Source organism: Loxodonta africana, chromosome 21 (genome assembly GCF_030014295.1).
Source record: "Loxodonta africana isolate mLoxAfr1 chromosome 21, mLoxAfr1.hap2, whole genome shotgun sequence".
In the NCBI taxonomy this organism is placed as follows: domain Eukaryota; kingdom Metazoa; phylum Chordata; class Mammalia; order Proboscidea; family Elephantidae; genus Loxodonta; species Loxodonta africana.
The window spans coordinates 43,482,468-43,508,304 of NC_087362.1; the positions used below are offsets into that span (position 1 = coordinate 43,482,468).

Here is a 25,837-nt window from a genome sequence, read left to right on the forward strand (position 1 = left end):
CTAAACAGTTAACTGTCAGATTTTCATACAGAAGAGGAAATGGTTTTGTTAACTCTATATCCATAACTCCCAAATGCTGAAAGAATATTTTGTCTCCCATAGCTGGTTTTCTTTCTTCCAGCATTATGAGTGTCAGGGACAGCCCTCAGATAACAGAAGGCAGGTCTTTTCTGCCTTTTGGATGACTTTCTCCTTTGCCAATAGTGATATGACCAGTTGGCACCGAGTTGACTCCAACTCATGGCAATTCCATGTGTGTCAGAATAGAACTGTGCTCTCTAGAGTTTTCAATGGCTGATTTTTTGGAAGTAGACTGCCAAGTCATTCTTCCAAGGGACATCTGGGTGGATTTGAACCTTCTACCTTTCAGTTAGTGGTTGAGTGCATTACCTGTTACGTACCACCCAGGGACTCTTAATAGTGATGTAGGTGCTCCCTACACTACATCTGTCTCCACCACTAGCATGCCTCTCATCCCACCTGACTATCATGTAACTTCAATCTTTTATCCCTGGTATCTAGCACAGTGCTAGCTGTCGAAGATGCAATGTTCAATAAACATGTAAATGAATGAATGGAAGAAGAAAAGAAGCAAGCAAGGGGGGAGAGCCACCTAAGTCTTATCCTTTTCCTGACCTTGCCCCTAGATTTGGGTATCTGGCTGAGTTGGGAGCTGGCAGCTCTCTACACATTGATGCCACTAATGACAGATGTGCGTGGAGCAAGGATAACATTAAAAAACAAGCAAACGTTGCCACTGAGTCAATTCCAACTCATAGTGGCCCTATAGGACAGAGTAGAACTGCCCCAAAGGGTTTTCAAGGCTGTAATTTTTACAGAAGCAGACTGCCACATCTTTCTCCCACAGAGTGGCTGGTGGGTTCGAACCACTGACCTTCTGGTTAGCAGCCAAGCATTTAACCACTGCATCATCAGGGCTCCTCAATTATAACATACATTCCCACTAATGGTGCTATGCCTCCTTTTAGAACATTGCATTGTCCACGCATTATTAGAGCAAATAATAGGTCAGTAGGGATAATTCACAGTTGTCACATAAAATCCAAAGAAACAAGCTGGCTACCCTATAGGATCAGATAGGACTGAGTGAATGCCCCATGTCATTTTTGCATCTGCTTCTGAGAGAAAGTAAACCATGTGGTGCTGCCGTGTACCCTCCCCACTCTCACTAAGTGGAGTTAAGTCCTACCGAGAAAACTTCTGGTCTAACATAATAATACTAGCAACAACTGTGACTTACCAAGTCTTACAAGTGCTTAAACCACTAGCTCAAGTAATCACTGCCATTTAGTCTGGAGGATTTGAGGGCTGATCAAGCAAAAAGATATGACTATGAAATGGCAGTACTGTACAAGGTATTTACTGGGGCTGGTGCACTGACAGTTGCTGAATATGGGGAGGGTTCGGTGTGCCCCAGCAAGAGACCCTCTGAAGGCAAGTGGCACAGGAGAAGAGGGCAATGGAACCGCCAGGGGAGAGGGGAAGCGAAGCATTCCTCAGCACCAAGGTGGAGTCTCTGAGTCAGAGAGCTCTGAAGGGCAGTGGCTTGGGGTCTTTGTAACTACAGAGTTTATTTTACCTATGGCTGGCAAGTATTGGGTGCATCTTTACAGGGTGTACAAAACAGGCAGGCTCTAAATGGCTAAAAATCTGCTTATTTAGGCTATTTTTAAAACAATTGGATGTATAAAAATTTGAGTTTAGTGCTGGCAGGCTTTTTGGGCTAAGAGGCTCAGCCTTTTGTGAAGAAATAACCAACCTGTGGCTGATATACAGCCTCTTTGGCTCATTCATATAACAGCCATCATTCTCATTCAGAAATCCCTTTGTGCGTCTCTTGGTCATTGCACTACAGTAAGTTGACCACATAATATCAGTCAGCAGAGCAGCTACACAGACAAAAGACCCCACTGGGAATAAAGTGCTAAGGTAAAAGACCATTCCCTGATAATCATGTGTAGCACCAACCCCCTGCCCTTCCCCTGCCCCCCCCCCCCACCGCCCCCAATATCTTCGTGTATCTAAGTCACCTCTCTATATCTAGCTTGCAGGATCTGAGCTGAGCAAAACACAGACTTTCATCCGTGGGAAAGTTAAAGAAAAAAGAACACAGAGAGTCAATTCTTTAGCATACTTCTCACCCCAGGGACTGAAAAATGTGTATCATAAACACGACATAAAAGCTGAAATATACAGGTATGTTCATGTTCTCATGCAGATTCTAACACAGATGAAGAGGCATGAAAGCTCAAATCTAACTCCACCTCCGAGGATCAACTTAACCCTATTGAACAAATTGGGTAATAATCAGAAAATTCACTGAGTTTTCTGGAAATGTTAGATAGGCATAGAAAAAGGAAAACTTGTTATGGTTATTTAGTTTCCTGGTTTTCCTTCAGCTTTGGAATCGTTCTCTGGGAAATCACCACTGGGAAGATCCCATTTGAAGGTGATGAATGTGAAGGCTGGGTCAGATGGTGCTGGCTGGGGTTGGGATTCCTTTCAATGGATGAGCAATTCCCATCAGTGCTTCTCAGGAGCTTTGTTTTCCAGTGTGGGCACTGCCTGGGCCGGCCAGTGGAGTCATTGGAAGCTCTGTAGTTTTTCCAGTACTGAAAGTTCCTAGTTCTGATGCCAGCCATCAGCATCCAGAGAGATGTGCGAGTGCCAGAGCCGGTTTTTAAACCTCTCATCCTATTGTTTCCATGCCAGGCTGTGATTCTAGGAAGATCTGTGAGCTGGCAGAATCAGAAGGGTACCAAGAGCCACTGGGTGAAGGCTGCCCTCCACAGTTGCAGGAGATCATTGGTGGCTACCAGGCCTATGAGCCCTCTGAGCAGCCCCCTGTTGATGGCAGGGCTCTTTCTGGTCTTTCCATATTCCAGCTCCAAAGAGCAAGAGCCACACATGTTACTTCACATTCGTGAAAGATTTCCTTTTTACAAGCTCTAAGATGGTGGTCCACACCCAATAGTGATTTTGTCCCCAGGGAACACTTGGCGATGTCTAAAGACATTTTTGGTTGTTACAATGGGGTGGAAGGGGGGATTTATGTGTCTGTTGGATAGAGGCCAGAAATGCTGCTGAACATTCTCCAATGCGGAAGATAGCCCCCCACAACAAAGAATTTTCTGGCCCTCAATGTTAGTAGGGAAAGGGTTGGGAAACCCTGCTCTAAGGGGATTGCTTAGTCCAAAGTGAGTTGGGAAGGCAGATTACTTTTTTCCAGCCTGTTTCCTTCCTTCCTTTCCTCCTTTCATTCCTCTTTCCTTCCCTCTCCCTTTCTCTCTTTTTTCGACATTCTTGGGATAATTTCTTTGACTCAAGCTTTTATCTTTCCGTAAGTTGCTTCTCCATAGCTTCCTTGTACCATCTCCCTTCCTGGGAGTGTCTCCCTCTCTCACTGTAGATCCAAACCTCCCGGAGTTTCCAAAGTGTCAGAAAGAAAAGGGAATCATCCCTGGATTACAGAAGTGTTTCCACTGAAGTTGCTGCAGAATTCAAAGACAAAATGTTTTTCTTGTATTTATTGTGATATGTATCATACTACCACACCAAAGCCTATTATCAATGAATGGATTTTGACTCATAGTGACCCTATAGGACAGAGTGAAACTGACCCTTAGGGTTTCCAAGGAGCGGTTGGTGGATTTGAATGGCCAGCCTTTTGGTTAGCAGCCATAGCTCCTAACCACTGCACCACCAGGGCTCCTACCATACAATAAACCCAGTGCTGTCGATTTGATTCCAACTCATAGCTACCCTATAGGACAGAGTAGAACTGCCCCATAGAGTTTCCAAGGAGTGCCTGGTGGATTTGAACTGCCGACGCTTTGGTTAGCAGCCCTAGCACTTAACCATTAAGCCACCAGGGTTTCCTATTATACTATAGCAGGATATAAAATACACATGTAGTTTTTAAAAATCATAATAAAAGAACATTACACATCCACCCCTTGGTTAAGGAATAGAACATTGCCACTAACTTGGAAACTACCCACAAGTCCCTTGCTTTTCACATTCCTCCCAGAGGTATACACTATCTTAACTTTCAAGGCAAAATGTCACTTATAATTTTACCACCTATGCACACTATATTTTTTGGTTTCCCATGTATAGGAACTTCATATAAATGATAATTATACTATATTCTACCATGACTTGCTTCATTTGCTCAACATTATGATTTGAAATTCATCCATGTTGATGTGGTAGCTTCAGTTCATTCATTTTCACTGCTGAAGAGTAGTCCATTATATATCCATTCTAATGTTGATGGACATTTTGGTTGTTCCAGTACGTTGCTCTTAGGAACCATGCTCCTTTAAACATCCTTGTGCATGTCTCTTGGGGCACACACGTAAGAGCTTCTCGAATTATAGACTTGAGTGTGGAACACACTGAGTATTGAAGGATGAGCTGCCTGGAGAGAGGAACTAAAGAAACAAGTGTTCAGCCTTTTGAGGCAGTTCCCCAAGCATGTCTTCACTATTTACAGAAGTCTTTGGCCCAAGGCCTGTTTATCTTCAAGGCCTTTTCACAGGTAGCCCACTGGGAAACATTTTAACAGACACCCTCATCCCTGCCTTTACAAGTGAAAACTCAAAATCACAGTCTAGCTTCTAATTGAAAATTTCGCTTCGCTACTGCAAAGCAGAAGAAAGGACTCAACAGCACTTCCTGAAGTATTAGCTGTCAGCATAGATGAGATGGCCCCAATGTTTTATTTAGTGCTGTCTCCTTCAAACTCTCCTTTGTCTCCTTCTTCCCTTTCAGGCTCCCTTACAGCCCAGAGTCTTCCAGGTATTAGAGAATCTAGTATAAAAGCTCACTCACACTAAGATGTGAGTTTACCTCTACCATCAGATATTGTGTTTTGAAGGTTGGCCAAGTGAGAGGGGAACTTCATATTCTAAAGGTATGAATACAGATGGTGGAATTTTAGGCACCAGCCAGATGAGGGGGAATGCAGTTTCTACACATTAGGGACTTCATTGCGTTTCCATAAACCCTGGTGGTGTAGTGGTTAAGTGCTACGGCTGCTAACCAAAAGGTTGGCAGTTCGAATCTGCCAGGCGTTCCTTACAAACTCTATGGGGCAGTTCTACTCTGTCCTATAGGGTTGCTATGAGTCAGAATCAACTCGACGGCAATGGGTTTTGTATTTCCAACTTGACTCACAGCCCCCTGCTTTTGTCTAACTTTCTGTTCATTCATTCACAGAAATATTTATTTATTTATTTATTTATTGTGCTTTAAGTGAAAGTTTACAAATCAAGTCAATCTCTCATATAAAAAGTTATACGCACCTTGCTATGTACTCCTAGCTGCTCTCCCCCTTGAGGAGACAGCACATTCCTCCTCTCCTCCCTGTATTCCCCGTGTCCATTCAACAAGCTCCTGTCCTCCTCTTCCTTCTCATTTCACCTCCAGACAGGAGTTGCCCACATAGTCTCATTTGTCTACTTGAGCCAAGAAGCTCACTTCTCACCAGTATCATTACCTACCTTACAGTGCAGTCCAAACCCTGTCTGAAGAGTTGGCTTCTGGAATGGTTCCAGTCTTGGGCTAACAAAGGGTCTGGGGACCATGACCTCAAGGGTCCCTCTAGTCTCAGACCATTCATTGTGGTCTTTTTATAAGAAATTGAGGTCTGCATCCCACTGTTGTCCTGCTCCATCAGGAATTCTCTGTTGTGTTCCCTGTTAGGGCAGTGATCGGTGGTAGCCAGGTACCATCTAGTTCTTCCAGTCTCAGGCTGATGGAGTCTCTGGTTTATGTGGCCCTTTCTGTCTCTTGGGCTCATCTTTACCACACGTCTTTGGTGTTTTCCATTCTCCTTTGTTCCAGGTGGGTTGAGGTCAATTGATGCATCTTAGATGGCCGCTTATTAGCATTTAAGACCCCAGACGCTTCTCGCCAAAGTGGGATGCAGAACATTTTCTTAATACATTTTGTTGTGCCAATTGACCTAGATGTCCCCTGAAACCATGGTCCCCAAACCCCCATCCCTACTACTCTGGCCTTTGAAGCATTCGGTTGTATTCAGGAAACTTCTTTGCTTTTGGTTTAGTCCAGTTGAACTCACAGAAATCTTAATGAAACTATCTGCCTTTGATGAGGAGGGAACTGACACCTAAACCAGCAGTCCTTGAACAAGAAGCTGAGAGAGGCATGAGTCAGACATTTCTCTCATCTGCTTTTGCATCGAGTTATTCAGGTTCCTGGGAGGCAGCACTTCTCTGATACTAATAGAAGAAAAATTTAGTCATACACAGCACATCCCATTTCAAGTGATATTTCCAGACATGTACCTCTGATGGTAACTGTGGTAGATGGTTTGCAAAAATGTCTCTCTCCACATCCACACCTCTTAGCACTGTGACTTTGCAGCTCCTCCCATCAAGAGGTGGAGTCTATTTCTCCCCCATTTGAATAAGGACTGGCATTGTGACTTGCTTTGGCCAATAGAATGCAAAAAAAGTACCAGTTGCCAGTTCTGGGCCAATGCTTCAAGAGACCTTAAAAGCTTCCATTCTCTCTCTTGGGAGCCTACCCAGGCATGAACAAGCCATTCCAGCTGAGGTCACACTAGGCCAGCCAACCTGGCAGCTGACTCAGCAGCTAATTGCAGTCACATGAGTGAGCCCGGTCAAGACCAGAAGAATCATTCAACTGAGCTAGTCCAACGGAACCATCCACAAAATCATGAGTAAATAAATGATTCTTTGCCTTGGCCACTATGTTTTGGGCTGGTTTGTTACACAACAATAGTAACCGAGTGTTATGGGTTGAATTGTGTCCCCTCAAAACATGTGTTGCAAGTCCTAACCCCTATACCTGTGGAGGAAACCCTGGTGGCGTAGTGGTTAAGTGCTACGGCTGCTAACCAAAAGGTCAGCAGTTCGAATCTCCCAGGGGCTCCTGGGAAACTTTATGGGGCAGTTCTACTCCGTCTTGTAGGGTTGTTATGAGTCAGATTCAACTCCACAGCAATGGATTATACCTGTGGATATAATCCCATTTGGGAATAGAGTTTTCTTTGTTATGTTAATGAGAAAATTCCATTGTAGGGTATGTCTTAAACCAATCACTTTTGAGATATAAAAGGAGCAGATTAGGCACAGAACCAAGCAAGTACAAATGGGGAAAGACTGATGCTACTCGGAGTTCACCAAGGAACCAAGTAAGAGAAGCTGAGACAAGAATTTTCCCCTATGGTGGACAAAGTGCCTTCCCCTAGAACTGGTATCCTAAACTTTGACTTCCAGCCTCCTAAACTGTGAGAAAATTAATTTGTTCATTAAAGTCATCCACTTGTGGTATTTTTGTTATTGCAGCATTAAGAAACTAAGACACTGTGCTGCAAATGTTTAATTTTCCTCTTGCCAAATGAATGAAGCACACCATCCCCCGCATTTGGATACCCAAGGCCTTGTATCTCAGATCCCAACCCGACTTTCCAGCCTGAGTTCCCAGAGTTCTTCTACCAGAGACTACAAACTCTAATGTGTATAAAGTCTAACAAGAAATCTAAATGAGTGAATTGGGCCTGAAGAGGACTTCAGTGAACACATGAGCTTTGCTAAGGGCAGTCTCTGCTCAGCTCCAGCCTATTTTTATCATGTAGGAATGTGATGTTTCCAGGGCTTTCCATTTTGTCAGGAAAAAAAAAAAAAAAAACCCAAAACTGGAAATTTAGATTTTTCCGTGAATTCTCTATATTTTAAAGGCTGGTAGATTGTTAAAGATTATTTTAGTGCTCTGTAGGACAAACTATGTATTAGCTTAGGAGCTGCCCATTTTTAATCCCCACCAGACTCAGAGCCATGTGCCCTGCATGTGATCCATTTGTTCTTAATTTCCTGCACCTTTGGTTATGATATATGCTTTGCCTGTTGTTGTTGTTGTTGTTAGGTGCCGTCGAGTTGGTTCCGACTCATAGCGACCCTATGTACAACAGAACGAAACACTGGCCGGTCCTGCGCCATCCTTACAATCGTTGTTATGCTTGAGCTCATTGTTGCAGCCACTGTGTCAATCCACCTCATTGAGGGTCTTCCTCTTTTCCGCTGACCCTCTACTTTGCCAAGCATGATGTCCTTCTCCGGGGACTGATCCCTCCTGACAACATGTCCAAAGTACGTAAGACGCAGTCTCACCATCCTTGCCTCTAAGGAGCATTCTGGTTGTACTTCTTCTAACACAGATTTGTTCGTGCTTTTGGCAGTCCATGGTATATTCGGTATTCTTCGCCAACACCACAATTCAAAGCAGGGGGTCAACTCTTCTTTGATCTTCCGTATTCATTGTCCAGCTTTCACATGCATACGAGGCGATTGAAAATACCATGGCTTGGGTCAGGCACAGCTTAGTCTTCAGGGTGACATCTTTGCTCTTCAACACTTTGAAGAGGTCCTTTGCAGCAGATTTACCCAATGCAATGCGTCTTTTGATTTCCTGACTGCTGCTTCCATGGCTGTTGATTGTGGATCCAAGTAAAATGAAATCCTTGACAACTTCAATCTTTTCTCCATTTATCATGACGTTGCTCACTGGTCCAGTTGTGAGGATTTTTGTTTTCTTTATGTTGAGATGCAGTCCATACTGAAGGCTGTGGCCTTTGATCTTCATTAGTAAGTGCTTCAAGTCCTCTTCACTTTCAGCAAGCAAGGTTGTGTCATCTGCATAACGCAGGTTGTTAATGATTCTTCCTCCAATCCTGATGCCCCATTCTTCTTCATATAGTCCAGCTTCTCGGATTATTTGCTCAGCATACGGATTAAATAGCTATGTTGAAAGAATACAACCCTAATGCACACCTTTCCTGACTTTAAACCAATCAGTATCCCCTTGTTCTGTCCGAACAACCCCCTCTTGACCTATGGAAAGGTTCCTCATGAGCACAATTAAGTATCCTGGAATTTCCATTCTTCGCGACGTTATCCATAGTTTGTTATGATCCACACAATCAAATGCCTTTGCATAGTCAATAAAGCACAGGTAAACATTCTTCTGGTATTGTCTGCCTCCAGCCAGGATCCATCTGACATCAGCAAATGATATCTCCGGTTCCATGCCCTCTTCTGAAACTGGCCTGAATTTCTGGCGGTTCCCTGTCTATATACTGCTGCAGCCGTTTTTGAATGACCTTCAGCAAAATTTTGCTTGCGTGTGATATTAATGGTAATGTTCTATAATTTCCACATTCAGTTGAATCGCCTTTCTTGGGAATAGGCATAAATATGGATCTCTTCCAGTCAGTTGGCCAGGAAGCTGTCTTCCATATTTCTTGGCATAGACAAGTGAGCACCTCCAGCGCTGCATCCCTTTGTTGAAGCATCTCAGTTGATATTCCGTCAATTCCTGGAGCCTTGTTTTTCGCCAATGTCTTCAGAGCAGCTCGGACTTCTTCCTTCGGTACCTTCGGTTCCTGATCATATGCCACCTCTTGAAATGGTTGAATATCAACTAATTCTTTTTGGTATAATGACTGCGTATTCCTTCCATCTTCTTTTGATGCTTCCTGCGTCGTTTAACATTTTCCCCATGGAATCCTTCACTATTGCAACTCGAGGCTTGAATTTTTTCTTCAGTTCTTTCAGCTTGAGAAGCGCTGAGCGTGTTCTTCCCTTTTGGTTTTCTATCTCCAGCTCTTTGCACGTGTTATCATAATACTTTACTTTGTCTTCTCGAGAAGCCCTTTGAAATCTTCTCTTCAGTTCTTTTACTTCATCAATTCTTCCTTTTGCTTTAGCTGCTCGACGCTCAAGAGCAAGTTTCAGAATCTCCTCTGACATCCATCTTGGTGTTTTCTTTCTTTCCTGTCTTTTCAGTGACCTCTTGCTTTCTTCATGGATGATGTCCTTGATGTCATTCCACAACTCGTCTGGTCTTAGATCACCAGTGTTCAATGCGTCAAATCTATTCTTCAGATGGTCTCTAAATTCAGGTGGGATATACTCAAGGTCATATTTTGGCTCTCGTGGACTTGCTCTGATTGTCTTCAGTTTCAGCTTGAACTTGCATATGAGCAATTGATAGTCTGTTCCACAGTCAGCCCCTGGCCTTGTTCTGACTGATGATATTGAGCTTTTCCATTGTCTCTTTCCACAGATGTAGTCAATTTGATTTCTGTGTGTTCCATCTGGTGCGGTCCATGTGTATAGTTGCCATTCATGTTGGTGAAAGAAGGTATTTGCAATGAAGAAGTAGTTGGTCTTTCAAAATTCTATCATTCGATCTCTGGCATTGTTTCTATCACCAAGGCCATATTTTCCAACTACTGATCCTTCTTCTTTGTTTCCAACCTTCACATTCCAATCCCCAGTAATTATCAATGCATCTTGATTGCATGTTCGATCAATTTCAGACTGCAGCAGCTGATAAAAATCTTCTATTTCTTCATCTTTGACCCTAGTGGTTGGTGTGTAAATTTGAATAACAGTCGTATTAGCTGGTCTTCCTTGTAGCCATATGGATATTAACCTATCACTGGCAGCGTTATACTTCAGGATAGATCTTGAAACATTCTTTTTGATGATGAATGCAACACCATTCCTCTTCGAGTTGTCATTCTCAGCATAGTAGACCATATGATTGTCCGATTCAAAATGGCCAATACCAGTCCATTTCAGCTCTCTAATGCCTAGGATATAGATGTTTATGAGTTCCATGTCATTTTTGACTATTTCCAATTTTCCTAGATTCATACTTTGTACATTCCAGGTTCCAATTATTAATGGATGTTTGCAGCTGTTCTCATTTTGAGTCATGCCACATCAGCAGATGAAGGTCCTGAAAGCTTTACTCCATCCACGTCATTAAGGTCAACTCTACTTTGAGGAAGCAGCTCTTCCCCAGTCATCTTTTGAGTGCCTTCCAACCTGGGGGGCTCATCTTCCAGCACTATATCAGACAATGTTCTACTGCTATTCATAAGTTTATCACTGGCTAATGTTTTTCAGAAGTAGACTGCCGGGTCCTTTTTCCTAGTCTGTCTTAGTCTGGAAGCTCAGCTGAAACCTCTCCTCCGTGGTTGACCCTGCTGGTATCTGAATACCGGTGGCATAGCTTCCAGCATCACAGCAACACGCAAGCCCCCGCAGTACGACAAACTGACAGACACATATCCTTTGCCTAGGACACACTAACGCCTACTTCTGTATGTTGTATTTTATCCTAGAACTTATCTCAAATCATTCAATAGCAAGTGTACTGGGCACTGTTCCAATTACTGAGAAGGCAGTAGTAAAAAAAAAAAAAAAGATTTGGAGCTTATATTCTAGTAATCACCTTTGGGAAGCAAAATGATTGATTTCTGTTCTTTTTTTTTATCTTTTACTTATCCTTAGTTTCTTTTTTTAGCCCAGAACATGTTTTTTCTATAAATTAAAAAAAAATGCAGAATAAACACATGTTGAGAGCATTTAACGTGATTCTTTTCTACAGCTTATCAGGTACTGCTATTTTCGTCTTTCAATTCCTCTGTCCTCTTAAACTGCAGGAGTTACAGTCAAAATTCTCCCCTGTAGATTAATTATTCTCACTTTGGGCAGATCCACAGGCAGAGGTGGATTTCCTTTGAAACCAATAAAGCTTAATCTTCAGGACCACTCACTTGCACAGGGCACCTTCCAAGGCCCTGTACCTAATTTTCCCTACATTTATTTACGAGTTCATAGAAGTGATTGTACTCTCAGTGCTTATATAAAAACCCACTGCGGTCGAGTAGATTCTGACTCATAGCGACCCTGTAGGATAGAGTAGAACTGCTCCATAGAATTTCCAAGGCTGTAAATCTTTACAGAAGCAGACTGCCTCATCTTTCTCTTGCAGAGCAGCTGGTGGGTTTGAACCACTGACCTTCCACTTAGCAGCTAAGCGCTTTAACTGCTGTGCTATGAGGGGTCTCTTAGTGCCTATATACCTACCACCTAAATTCTACAACTAATATTTTTAACATGTTTGTTTTATCATACACCTATCCACCTATTCATGCCTCTTTCTATCCCTTAACCCACCTTAATTTTTTATGTATTTAAAAGAAAATCACACTGCCAGCCCACATTTGCCTCAAGACCCTGCCGTGTCCTCTGACCTCAGCAGCACCTGTAACCTACTGAGCAGGGACAATTTCAAGGGCTACATGCTGGCCTTTGGTATTGATTTTGCTACTCATAAGTTAGCCAAGTTGCTGAAGCCACAGAAAGTGATTGAGCAAATGGGGATTCTTTCATGACCCACACAGAGAGCAGTCTAAGAAACTACCTTATTAAATTTAAGAATTGAGAAGAATTTCTAGAAGATAACAAAGGCCTGGGTAACAGAAAATGCAACAGTTTGGCAACCTGGGACAATGGCAGACTCACCTGCATCTAGAAGGGAAAAAAGAAGAACGGAGGCTGTACCCACTGGGTCCAAGGGGATGACCTCCACCGGGAAATGTCCTGTGAAGGCCAAGTGTGCAAACAGAGGTTCCAGAGTGACGACAGAGCCCACTGTGTCTGCAGCTTAATGCTGAATTACGTTCCGGAGTGAACGGATGTTAATCTCTCCTGGCTTGGTGATGGGGCCTTGTGGTCTGAAAGATGGCACACAGCCTGTACCAGAAGCCATATGGACTGAGGGGAAGACTATTCAGCTCCAATAAAAATGTAGAAATGACAAAAGAAAAAGAAAATCTCAGGTATCAGTACACTTTATCCCTAAATACTTCACCATATATATCATTAACTGGCATTCACTATTTGTTTATGGTTCTTTTTTTTTGGGTGTCTTTTGAAAAGCAGAAGTGTTAAATTTTGATGAAATCCGATTTATCAATTTTTGCTTTTATGAACTGTGCTTTTCGGAGTCATATCTACAAAATCTTTGCCTAACTAAGGTCTATCATCTATTTTGAGTTAATTTTTGTATAAGAATTGAAGTTCATTTTTTTATTGTTAAAAAGGCTATCCTTTCTCTGCTGCTTTTTGATTTTTGTGGAAAAACAGTTGTCCATAAATGTGAGTCTATATCTGGACTTTCTGTTCTCTTTGATTGATCTTTGATTTATCTGCTTGTCTATCTTTATTCCAGTATCACACTGTCTTGATTACTATAGTTTTATAACAAATCTTGAAATCAGGATGTGTTAGTGTTACAACTTCGCTCTTCCTTTCAAGTTTGTTTTGGCTATTCTAGGGCCTTTGCACTTCCATATGAATTTTGGAATAAGCTTGACAATTTCTACGCGAAAAAATCTGCTGAGATTGCATTAATCAATTTGGGTTATACGAGCGATACTGAGTTTCCAATCCAGGAACTTGCTATATCTCCCCATTTATTTAGTTCCTCTTTAATTTCTCTCAGCAATGTTTTGTCATTTTTAGTGCAGAGGTCTTATGTATCTTTTATTGCATTTATTCATAAATATTTTGATTTTTTATTCTAACATTTTCCAGTTTTTTGCCACTAATACATAAAAACGAAACTGATTTGTGTATCTTGACCTTGTTTCCTACTACCTTGCTAAATTCACTAATTTATTTTAGTAATGCTTTGTCAGAAATTGATTCAATGGCAACAGGTTTGGTTTTTGATTTTGGGGCTGGATTTTCCACATTAACAATGTCATCTGTGAATAGAGATACTTTTGCTTTTCCCTTTTTTATCTTTATGTCCTTTTCTTTTTTTCCTTGCTTTCTTCCACTTCCCGGGACCTCCAGTCCAATATTACACAGAAGTAGTGAGAGTTCACATCTTTGTCTTATTTCTGATCTTAGGGAGATAGCATTCAGTATCTCACCATTATTGATATTGGTTGGATTTAGGTCTATCATTTTACTATCTGTTTTGTTTTATTCACCTGTGTTTTGCTTCTTTGTTTCTCCATTTCCACCTCCTTTGTGATTTATTAAATATTTTTTAGAATTTCACATTAACTTATCAAACGGACTTTTTATGTTTACCTCTTTACATTATATTTCTAGTGGTTGCTCTAGGAATTACAATCCTCATTCTTTTTCACCGTCTACTTAGACATAATATGGTACCATTTCACATAAAATGTAAACGTCTTTCAATTATTTGGGTCCCTTTACCCTCCTATCTTTTACGTTATAATTGTTATGCATATTGCATTACATACATTATAAACCCCACAATATTATAGTTTTAGCTTTAAGGAGTCACGTTTATTTTAAAGAAATCAAAAGAAAAAATCAGTCTCTTATAGTTAGCCATATATTTATCATTTCTGGTGCTCTTCATTCCTTTCTTAAGTTTTCATCTGGCATAATTTCTTTCAACACAAAAACTTATTTTAGAGTCTCTTGTAGGACAGGTCTGCTGTACTTCTCTGCATTGTCTAATTTTTCTGCATTGAACCTGCCAAAACCAAACCAAATCCACTACCCTAGAGCCAATTCTGACTCATAGCCACCCCACAGGACAGAGTAGAGCTGCCTCAGTGTAACCAAATGCAGGTTCTTGTCCTGTCCTAGTAGCCGATAGAAGACGGACATACGCACCAATTGCAAGGGAAACAGAAGTGATAATTTATTGTTTTTGCAAACAAGGAGCAACCTGGGCATTAGCACCCAAAGACCAGGAACTCCCTGCCCCAGGAGAGCTGGAAGCAAAATGTCCTTGAGTTCCCAGGGGGCAGGGATTGGAGCCTGAAATCTGAAGCCCAGAGCTCCCCCATGCCCATATTTGGAGATCCGGGTGCTGAGTCATGTTGCAAAAGAAGTGACCTTTCACTCTGCTAAGGGGATCTGATGCTGCAGTGTACTGAAGAATACCTTCCCCTCCTGTGATGCTCCGTTCCGGGGTCAGGGCTTCAGGTCTGCGCATGCACCAAGGTGCTGGTTGGCGCATGCACAGGGTTCTGGCGCGAAATTTAAATCGTCGTGTGGTGGGGCCAAACCCCAGTTAGAGAGCGCGGCTTGGAGGGCTGCAAGCAGAAATGGGTGGAGGTCTGCAGTGGAGCTGGGGAAGCCCCAGTGGAGGCTTCAATAGGGTTTCCAAAGAGTAGATTCGAACTGCTGACCTTTTGGTTAGCAGCAGAGCTCTTAACTACTGGGCCACCAGAGCTTCATTGAACATGCAGTAGTTACATAATAGGTGAGAATCACTCAAAACTTTTTTCATTTTACTCCATAATATATCCGTGTTTGTTTATAGAAGAAAACCCCTTTCTCTTCATATTAGCCATTCTATAGATCAACGCAGCTCCCTTAGGGGGCAGGAAAAGGAAAACATACAAATGTTATTACCGGCTTTGGTGACCAGAAGGAAAATATTGAAAAGTCAGTATTTTTTTTTTGGTTGTAATTTATTTTATTGTACCTTAGATGAAGGTTTACAGAGCAAATTAGTTTCTAATTAAGCAATTAATACACATATTGTTTTGTGACGTAGGTTGCTAACCCCAGGACATGTCAACACTGTCCCCTTCTTGACCTTGGGTTCCCCATTACCAGCTTTCCTGTCCCCTCTTGCCTCCTGGCCCTTGCCGCTGAGCTAGTGCGTTCATTTAATTTAGTTTTGTTTTATGGGCCTAATTCTTGGCTGAAGCATGAACCTCAGGAGTGACTTCAGTAGTGAGTTAAAAGAGTGTCAGAGGCCATACTCTTGGGGTTGAAAAGTCAGTATTTTGATGGTGGATGACTTTGAATTATCCATGCTCTCCCCTGCTATCAATACGACTGAGAATTGGCAGCTGAGTAAAGAAGATTCTGGCACTGTACAGTTGGTGCCTGAGGTTTACTTTTTCAGGTCTTTCTTCTAAAAGTGAGATTTTTGTCAAGCCTCCAGCGAGCGAGGTGTGTGAAAAATGGTTGCTGTTAAATGATGTGACCTTTGTTTAGTAGGAGGAAATCCATTCCAATGGCTTGAGATCGAAGAGATCGTGTAGGAAAGCTCTTTTGCATGAGCTCTGCAACCCCATGTAGATATTGGGGATTATCCCACTCCTCTCAGAGGCTTCGGAATTCCGGAAGCAATATTTTGAAATTATTCAATTAGCTACTGTCTTTTGGATAAAAACAGCTCCTTCACTAACGTACTGGGGAGAAGCAGAAGCTATAGTTTCAATATTTTCATCTGTATTCACAATAGACCGAGAAAGTTTTTTCTCACAACTTTATCCCGCCAGAGTTCAAAAAAAAATGGCGGTAAAAACTTTCTGCCCTTCATATCGCGCGCAGAACGCGACAAGACTGACATAGATTTCTACCAATTGCACGAGGCTTCCTTGAGCGTGGTTCCACCCAATCGGTTTACGAAGGCCCAACCAATGAGAGCGCCTCTCTTTCAGTCATCGGTGACCAACGGAAGAAAAAGAGAGGGTATTGGTCACTGGCCGGTGGGTGCTGACCAATAGGAGCAGGCCACCCCCGCGGCTCGGGCGGGGAGATTGAGCCGCTCCGGGAGCGGCGGTTTGGGACCTGTGTGGTCCGACTCCTTCGGAAATAACGACTGCAACTGCGGCGGGGTCGCGCCATCGACCGCGTCCTTCCGGCTTTAGGTGAGGTGGGTATTTGCCTCTCCACTGGTCTTAGGCTCTCTGGCTCCGCCCGGGCTTGGTCCCTAGATGCGGGGCCTAGAACCGCCCCACGAGGTCTGCTGCGGGGGCGGGGGGCATGGAACCCAGCGGCCTGAGAAGGCTCGGCCGCCCTGCGCGGTCCTAACTGTCCGGGCTGAGGCGTCCGAACGTTCACTCTTTCGGGGCTGCTGGGGAGGCACCTGATTGGATGGTGGGGCGCGGCGAAGACTGGAACTTGGGAAGATACCGGAAGGAGCCGAGTACCCAGCAGCGGGGCTTCGGATTCTTCGTCTAAAAATAATTGCTCTCAAGTCACGGAGCAACTTTAAATGTTACCTAATTTTACGTCAAGCAACTGCGATGTAGAGACTTTTATTATCTCTATTTTGCAGATGAACAAGTTGAACTGAGAGTTTAGGAAACCTGCTTAAGGGCACACGGGTAGAAAACCCCAGATCAGGGATTTGAACCGAGGTCCGCTTGCCTTCTCGCCGCCTGTTCTTATCTTGCTAATTGGGGGCCTCCACCCTCGCCTTTTGTGGGCATTGACTGAGATCAGAGTGACCGAGCTTTGTAGGCTCTGAGATGACGAGTAGGTTAACGTTTTAAACCTCAACTTACATGGAACACATAGAAAATAGCATTATGTGGCGTTCTGAAGACAAGGTGGCTTAAGGCTTGGGGTGACCATTTGGTCTAGGCACTCCTGGGTAGTCCAAGGGCTGGATGAATAAATAGCTCCGCACACTGCTTGGGAAGCTCTACTCCAGAACAGCGATGCTCTATAGAAATTTGTGCGATGATGGAAATAATCTGTATCTTCTTTGTTCAGTATGGTAGCCAGTAGACACATGAGCATTTAAATGTAACTAGTGTGACTGAGGAACTTAACTTTTAATTTTGTTTAATTCAAATCTAAGTAGCCGCATGTGGTTAGTAGTTACCATGGTGGATAATGCAACTCTCTAGACTCTGCTTTTTTGGGGGAAGAGAAGAGGAGGGGAGTCCACTCCTGGCTTTTGTTTTAAAGAAGGTTGATTTGCTTTATGCCTCTGGGGTACATCTAGAATTGTACCATTTGCCTTGCGTCATGAAAGATACTTCGGGGGAGGCTGTAGTTGTATCCTAGAAGCACATATTAAAGGCTTTAATTTAACATTATTTCAGAGAAGTAGTGAAGAATTTATTGGTGAGATTTTGGAAGAGTATAATTCCTTTCTTGGCTAGTACTTAAATTGTTGGATTCTTCTGTAGGGCTGTAACTACAGAAGTTTTAGTGATGCAGTCTATAGCATCTGGTATTTTTTAGTTTTTTATTTTGTTTTGAGCTGTGGTGAATAATTCAGTAGGTTTTTAACACCTGTTAACTGGGTTGTTGTGTTTTTATATACTTTATGCTATGGAACGATATATAGTGATGAATCAGACCATATATTTGTAAGTCCAGATAGTATGATTTTGCCTGTTTTTAAATGTCCTAAAAATGGAATCACAGAGGATTTGTCTGCAGACTGCTTTTTTTCCATCTGAAATGATTTTGGGTTAAGGTTTTTAGTTGCAAAAAAAGACCTTATGGTTCCATCTTGATTAGAGGTTTTTCTTTACGTTCTTCTCCATTGCCTGAATTCTTCCTGGGACCCTGGTTAATCAGATATTGGATATCCTGGCTTGATTTTCTAATTCTCTTATTCAGTAATCTTTTTATTATACTTTCGGGGAACACTGCTCAGTTTTGTCTTCTAGTCCTTCTTAAAAAAAAAAAAAACCAAACCCACTGCCATCGAGTCGATTCCGAGTCATAGCGACCCTACAGGACAGAGTAGAACTGCCCCATAGAGTTTCCAAGGAGTGCCTGGTGGAGTCGAACTGCTGACCTTTTGTTTAGCAGCAGTAGCACTTAACCACTACACCACCAGGGTTTCCTTAGTCCTTTTATTACAGCTTTTATTTTGGCTGTCATATTTTTTTATTTCCACCAGCTTCTTGTTGTCTGGTTTGTCTTTCTTTCCCTAACATTCTCTTTTTGCTTTATAGGTACAGCATCCTTACCCATAAAAATCTGTTTGGTTTGTTTGTTTGAAAATTGTTTTCCCCCCTTCCATCCAAGTTTCTTCTTTTTGTCTGCTTTAGTCTCTTCCTTTCATATTAAAGGGTTTCCTCAAAGGTGAGTTGATCCTTGGCTGTTTGTTTTTAAGACCCCAGAAAAGCTGATTGAAAGCAATGTATTAGTGGGTGAGGCCTATCAACTGGTGTGCTTTACTGTTAAGTATATGGACACAGACGCAACCATTTTCTTGGGGAGTGCACAGTTGTTAGTATTTATAGATTTTGGGGGGGAGGAGGAACTGGCCTCTTTCTCAAAGAGCAATCTTTTTATTTTTTAGTTGCGTTCATGGGAGAGAGAGGGGTAAATATACTTCGTCAGTCGTTTACTGAAATTCCCCGTACTCTACCCATTCCAGTCTGGCCTCTGACCCCATCACTTCAGAGAAATTGGTCTTTTCTAGGTTATTTATCACCTCCATATTCCTAAATCCAGGGCCATTCTTCCCTTCAGTATCACTTAACTTACTTGACCATTTCCTTTTTGAAACGTTCTCTTCCCAGATACCACACTCTCCCATGTTTCCTCCTACCTTGCTGTCCACATTTAGTCTTTGTTAATGGCTTCCCTTCCTGTAACTATTGTCCTTTTAATGTTAGTGTCTCCACCTTTAGTCCTACTCCCTCTTCTATTTCTATCCCTTCTTAGGTGATTTAATATACTCCCACAATTTTTAGCATGACTTCTGAGGATTTCTTAAAGCTATCTACTTTTCCATTACTGCTGCTACTACCACTCTTGACCAAGTCTCTGTGGCCACTACTCTGGACTCCCACAATACCCTCCGAACTGGTCATCTTGCTTGCACTCTTGCTCCCTTTCAGTCCATTCTTGACACAGAAGAAACTCCTTACCAAAGCCCATGAGGCCTTTAATGATAGTGTCCTGCCTCACCGACTTCATCCCGTACTGCTTCTTGTTCCTCATTTTGCTTGTTAAACTGGTCTGCCTCAGTTTCTCAACATGCACCAAGCTTATACTCATCAGGGATCTGTGCACTGGTTTCTTCCATATGAAACTTTGCCAGGTCTTCAATGGACAGCTTCTTTTAATCCTTCAGAGTCCTTCCCTTACTTCGGTATCTCAAGTGGTGTTCCTTGCCCTTGCCTCCAAAACCAAACTATCACAGTCTGTAATTTGTTTATTTGTTTATTGGCTTTCTCCCACTTGCTGCACTATACACTCAGTTACACAAAGTCTTATCTGACTGTCTTTGCCTCTGTGGGGTGCCTGGCTATGTAATAGGCACTTAACAAATCTTTGCCCAGTGGACCAATGTTATGGAATAGAGACAGGAAACAAAAATAATGAAAGGGATGGAATAAATAAAGGTTCCTCAGCCATTTTGGAGAAATTAGGTAGATTTCTATTTTAAGTTAGTAAATGAGCTACTTTTGTAAGTATAAAAATGGCCTCAGTTTGTAACTTTTGATGATATGCAAGGTGAATGTTACTAAAATGGAATATAGCGTCATATGCCTTTGTTTTGGGGAGATTCCAGTAGTTCAACCCCCTTATATTGTAGATATTTCTACTTTAGAAGATTTTGTGATCACATGACTTTATGTTTTAAAAAGGGTGATCTGGAAAACTGGTTATAAGTGCTTGTTATGGGGAAAAAGTATTATTACCAGTTTAAAGTCTTCTCTTTAAGCTTCTCAGTTTTGCCAGGAATGATCTTAAACAGAGATTCTGAAAGACTGCTGTTAAGTGCTGCTGAATTGTTTCTGACTCACAGTGACCCTATGTGACAGAGTAGAATTGCCCCTAGGCAGCTTTCTAGGCTGTAATCTTTACTGGAGCAGATTACCACATCTTTCATTCATGGAGCCTCTAAAAAAAAAGGTGGGTTCAAATTGCCAACCTTTTGGTTAACAGCCTAGCAGTTAAACCAGTGTGCCACTAGGGCTCCTTTTCTTAGACTCGATATGATTATATCAGCTACATGACATGTTTTATCTATTTTACTAATACTACAAATATTGCTTCCCTAGTGATGGCTCAGGAAGCAATGGACTATGATCTGCAGGTACAGTCAGATCATCATGCTGCAGAAGAGCCGCCTCCTGCTGAAGTGGTCAACAGCCAAACAGGACTGCCTCTGCTCCAGCCTGCGCCGCAGGTGTCTATTGACCTGACAGAGGAAGGGGCGCCCTCAGGAGAAGAGAGTGTGGAGAACATTGACCCAGGAGCTTCAGAGGAAGATAGACGGGGATCTGGTGCTAACCCCACCGTCCGTGTGTCTTCACTAGAGTCAGTGAACACTTTCATCAGCGGGCTGCAGAGGCTTCATGGCATGCTGGAATTCCTGAGACCTCCACCTTCAAACCATAGTGTGGGACCAGTGAGAATAAGGAGGAGGAGGGGTTCTGCTGTACGCAGGGCAAGGCCTGGAGGGTCTCAGAGGACAGACAGTGCCAGGTAAATATGTATTGTTGTTGTTAGGTGCCATCGAGTCAATTCTGACTCATTGTGACCCTGTATACAACGGAACAAAACACTGCCTGGTCCTGCGCCATCCTCACAATCGTCGCTATGCTTGAGCCCATTGTTGTAGACACTGTGTTAGTCCATCTCATCGAGGGTCTTCCTCTTTTTCGCTGACCCTCTTTACCAAGCATCATGTCCTTCTCCAGGGACTGGTCCGTCCTGATAACATGTCCAAAGTAGGTGAGACACAGTCTTGCCATTCTTGCTTCTTAACAGCATTCTGCTTGTACTTCTTCCAAGACAGATTTGTTCCTTCTTTTGGCAGTCCATGGTATATTCGATATTCTTTGCCAACACCACAAATCAAGGGGGTCAGTTCTTTTTTCTTTTTGGTTTTGCGGTTTTTATTGAATTCCCTTTATTTTTGTGTGTGTGGTTTATTATTTTTTTTAATTGTGCTTCAAGTGAAAGTTTACAAGTCAAGCCAGTCTCTCACGCAGAAACTTATATACGCCTTGCTACATACTCCCAATTGCTCTCCCTGTAATGAGACATCCCACTCCCTCCCTCCACTCTATCTTTTCGTGTCCATTTTGCCATCTTCTAACCCCCTTTACCCTCTCATCTCCCCTCCAGGCAGGAGATGCCAACATAGTCTCAAGTGTCCACCTGATCCAAGAAGCTCACTCCTCACCAGCATCCCTCTCCAGCCCATTGTCCAGTCCAATCCCTGTCTGAAGAGTTGGCTTTGGGAATGGTTCCTGTCCTGGTCCAAAAGAAGGTCTGGAGGCTCTGACCACTGGCGTCCTTGTAGTCTCAGTCAGACCATTAAGTCTGGTCTTTTTATGAGAATTTGGGGTCTGCATCCCACTGCTCTCCTGCTCCCTCAGGGGTTCTCTGTTGTGTTCCCTGTCAGGGCAGTCATGGGTTGTAGTCGGGCACCATGTAGTTTTTCTGGTCTCAGGCTGATGTAGTCTCTAGTTTATGTGGCCCTTTCTGTCTCTTAGGCTAATTACCTTGTGTCCTTGGTGTTCTTCATTCTCCTTTGGTCCAGGTGGGTTGAGACCAGTTTGATGCATCTTAGGTGGCTGCTTGTTAGGGTTTAAGACCTAAAGGGGTCGGTTCTTATTCAGTCTTCCTTATTCATCATCCAGCTTTCGCATGCATATGAGGCAATTGAAAACCCGAGGCTTGGGTCAGGTGCACCTTAGTCTTCAAGGTGGCATCTTTGCTTTTTAACACTTTAAAAAGGTCTTTGTCAACAGATTTGCCTAATGCGACGCGTCATTTGATATCTTGACTGCTGCTTCCGTGGGTGTTGATTGTGGGTCCAAGTAAAATGAAATCCTTAACAACTTTAATGTTTTCTCCATTTATCATCATGTTGCTTATTGGTCCAGTTGTGAAGGCCGTGGTCTTTGATCTTTATCAATAAGCGCTTCAAGTCCCCTTCCCTTTCAGCAAGTAAGATTGTGTCATCTGCATAACTCAGGTTGTTAATGAGTCTTCCTCCAATCTCGATGTCTTTGTATGGTGCAGTTCTCGGATTATTTGCTCAGCATACAGACTGAATAAGTGTGGTGAAAGGATACAACACCTTTCCTGACTTAACCACGCAGTATCCCCTTGTTCTGTTCGCATGACTGCTTCTTGATCTATGTACAGGTTCCTCATGAGCACAGTTAAGTGTTGTGGAATTCCTATTCTTCACATTGTTATCCATGATTTATTATGATCCACACAGTCAAATGCTTTTGCATAGTCAATAAAACAAAGATAAACATCTTTCTGATATTTTCTGCTTTCAGCTAGGATCCATCTGACATTGTAACCGAATGAGGATTCTTGTCCTGTCCTATTAGCTGATCGAAATAAGACGGATGCCACACCACCAGTTGCAAAGGAAACAGAAAGCAGAAATTTATTGTCAGCATAGACAAGGAGCAGCGTGGGGCCTAGTAACCATAAGGCCACGTGCTTGTGATCTGAGGGGTTTGGGGAGCTTTTTATTTCCACTGGGTCTGGGGGTTGGGTTTGGTGCCTGGAGCTCTCTGCACTTAGCCCTCTGATGTCCACATTTGGAAGTCCGGATGTTGAATTATGTCAGTGATGTTCAAGTCCAAGGACAGATTGAGGACACAGCTCTTTAGGTCCTGCGCGTGCTCCCAAATCTTGGTTCATGCATGCGTGGGGTTCTGGCACCAAATTCAAACTGCAGTTAGGACCACAGCCCGTGGCTTGGCAGGCTGCGGGGAGTAGGGGACGAGGGGGCACAGTGGCGGCTTCAACATCAGCAGTGATATCCCTGGTTCCATGTCCTCTTCTGAATCTGGCTTGAGTTTCTGCCATTTCCCTGTTGATGTACTCCTGTAGTCGCTTTTGAATGATCTTTCAGCAAAATTTTACTTGTATGTGATATTAGTGGTATTTGATAATGTCTACATTCAGTTGAATCACCTTTCTTTGGAATAGGCATAAATATGGATCTCTTTCAGTCAGTTGGCCAGGTAGCTGTCTTCAGATTTCTTGGCATAGATGAGTGAGCACTTCCAGTGCTGCATCCATTTGTTGAAACATCTCAATTGGTAATGACAGACTGGCATTATGAAAGCTGGCCTCTGGTCACACTCCTAGTACTACCAAGAACTGGCAGTGTGTCTTTTGACAAGCTAGGTAACCTTCCTGAACCCCCATTTCCTCAAATTAGATGGAAATAAAAGTACTTGCATTATTTTCCTCACAAATTATTGAGGGGTTAAGGTACAGTGATACGCTTTGTAAACTAGGAAGGCAGACCTTTTCAAGAGGAAGCTTTGTTGGCAACAGTTTCTGGCCTTTTAGATTATGTACAATTTGTACACCAAAAAGTATTTCCTAGCTTTCGAGTCCTCCCCAGTCCCCCAAAATCTGTTGTTCAGTACACATCATTGGTGGCACGGTAGACTGCAAGGTGGGCAGACTGGATTTAGAAAAGCCTTGTGGAAAGTTAAAATGTAAATTCATTTAGAGTTTGACTACCCTCCCTTTTCGACCCCACACAGACATATTGCTGAGCCATCTTCTCTAAAAGATAGTGAAACATGACCAAAACCCAATAAATTAGTATTAGCTCTTAGGAGAAGGATCAAGCTCCAATGTGGGATAATATGATCAGGATCAAGTGGAAAAGAGAAAATACAGACCTGAACCTGCTATTTCTGTTTCACCTTTCAAAGGTAGCATTGAACAGCCTGGAAATTGGTTGATATGACTAGGATTTACCTTCATATTACTGTGGGTTATTCTTGTGATGATGGTCTATTGTATTATAATTCTCTTGTCTTTCTGCATGCATAGATCAACAGCACCTTTGGATGCTTTCTTTCAAGTGAGCAGGACCCAACCTCTCTTGCCAGCCGAATCTTATCCGGAGACTAGGAATCCTGTTTCTGAAGACTTGCAGGTGTCGAGTAGTTCCAGTTCTGACAGTGACAGCTCTGCAGAGGATGAAGAGGTTGTCCAGGAAGAAGAACCTGAAGCTGTTATTTTAGAAGGTATTTTATCCAGGTTTGGCACAAGACTACTATCCAGAAGGCTAGAAACTCAATTTGTGCTTTGATGACTTTCCTTTTTCTCCCACAAATGTTGTAAATTCCTGATGTGTAGTATAGAGCTTTTCCTGACCATAGTTATATAGAAAGGATTTGATCTAGCATTTTTGGTATTCTAAAACTCAATATATTTATAACCAATGACCCAGCAATTCCACTTCTAGGTATATAGCCAAGGAAATGAGTATATGTGTTCACCAAAGACATGAACATGAACAAAGATATGTGTTCACCAAAGCACTGTTAGTGATAGTAAAAAAACTGAACGCTATCCAAATACCCGTCAGTAATAGAATAGATAAGTAATTGTGGTGTATTAACACAATGAAATACTGTTCATCAATGCGAATGAAAGGGCTACAACTCCACACATTAGTACGGAAGAGTCTTAAAAACATAATGTAAATCCAAGGTAAAACTCATTAGCGTCGAGTTGATTCCGACCCCTAGCGACCCTGTAGACAGGAGAACTGCCCTGTAGGGTTTCCAAGGCTGTAACCTCTACAGAAGCAGAGTGCCGCGTCCTCCTCTTGTGGAGTGGCCGGTGAGTTCAAATGGCTGACCTTTCGTTTGGTAGCTGAGCACTTTAACCACTGTGCCACCAGGGTTCCTATAAAGCAAAAGTAGCAGACACAAAAGAGGATATAACTGGGGTTCCATTTACAAAAAGTACAAAAACAGATGAAATTAATCTGCAGTGTTAGAATTTAGTATAGTGGTTTCCCTTGATGAGGCAGGGGTGGGAGTGACCAGCCCCATATTAGTTTCTTAGAGCTGCAATAACAAATTACCACCAACTGGATGGTTTAAAACAACAGAAACTTATTCTCTGACAGTCTGGATGCTAGAAGTCCAAAATCGGGACCGTGCTCTTCTTTGAAGGCTCTAGAGGAGAATCTGTTCCATGCTTTTCTCTTAGCTTATGGTGTTCCAGCAGTCCTTGGTGTTCCTCGGGTTGTAGATGCATTACTTTCATTTCTACTTCCATTGTCACATGGCGTTCTCTGTGTGTGTGTGTGTGTTCCTTTCCTGGTCTTATAGAGACACCAGTCATACTGGATTAGGGCCCACCCTAATGATTTCATTTTTAACTTGATTATATTTGCAAAGACCCAATTTCCAAATGAGGTCGCATTTGCAGGTACCAAGGGTTAGAACTTC

General features: G+C 42.6%; 1 protein-coding gene and 1 pseudogene across 4 annotated transcripts in view; both read left to right on the forward strand.

Annotated features, from left to right (window-relative positions):
- The first annotated feature begins 12,015 nt into the window (after positions 1-12,015).
- On the forward strand, positions 12,016-13,201 carry LOC135228362 (retinoid-binding protein 7-like; annotated as a pseudogene).
- A 3,201-nt stretch (positions 13,202-16,402) lies between these two features.
- Positions 16,403-25,837, forward strand: part of RFWD3 (ring finger and WD repeat domain 3) — a 36,549-nt gene continuing 27,114 nt past the window's right edge. For 2 of the 4 annotated variants that reach the window (XM_064273779.1, XM_010596818.3), the window contains exons 1-3: positions 16,407-16,539; positions 20,651-21,077; positions 24,423-24,619. In XM_064273779.1, coding sequence (XP_064129849.1) covers positions 20,653-21,077; positions 24,423-24,619 — 622 coding nt within the window. In that variant the 5' untranslated portion in view covers positions 16,407-16,539; positions 20,651-20,652. Of the gene's footprint in view, positions 16,540-20,650; positions 21,078-21,736; positions 21,868-24,422; positions 24,620-25,837 lie in introns of those variants that run through there. The other 2 variants (XM_023556683.2, XM_064273780.1) reach the window with 2 other exon arrangements.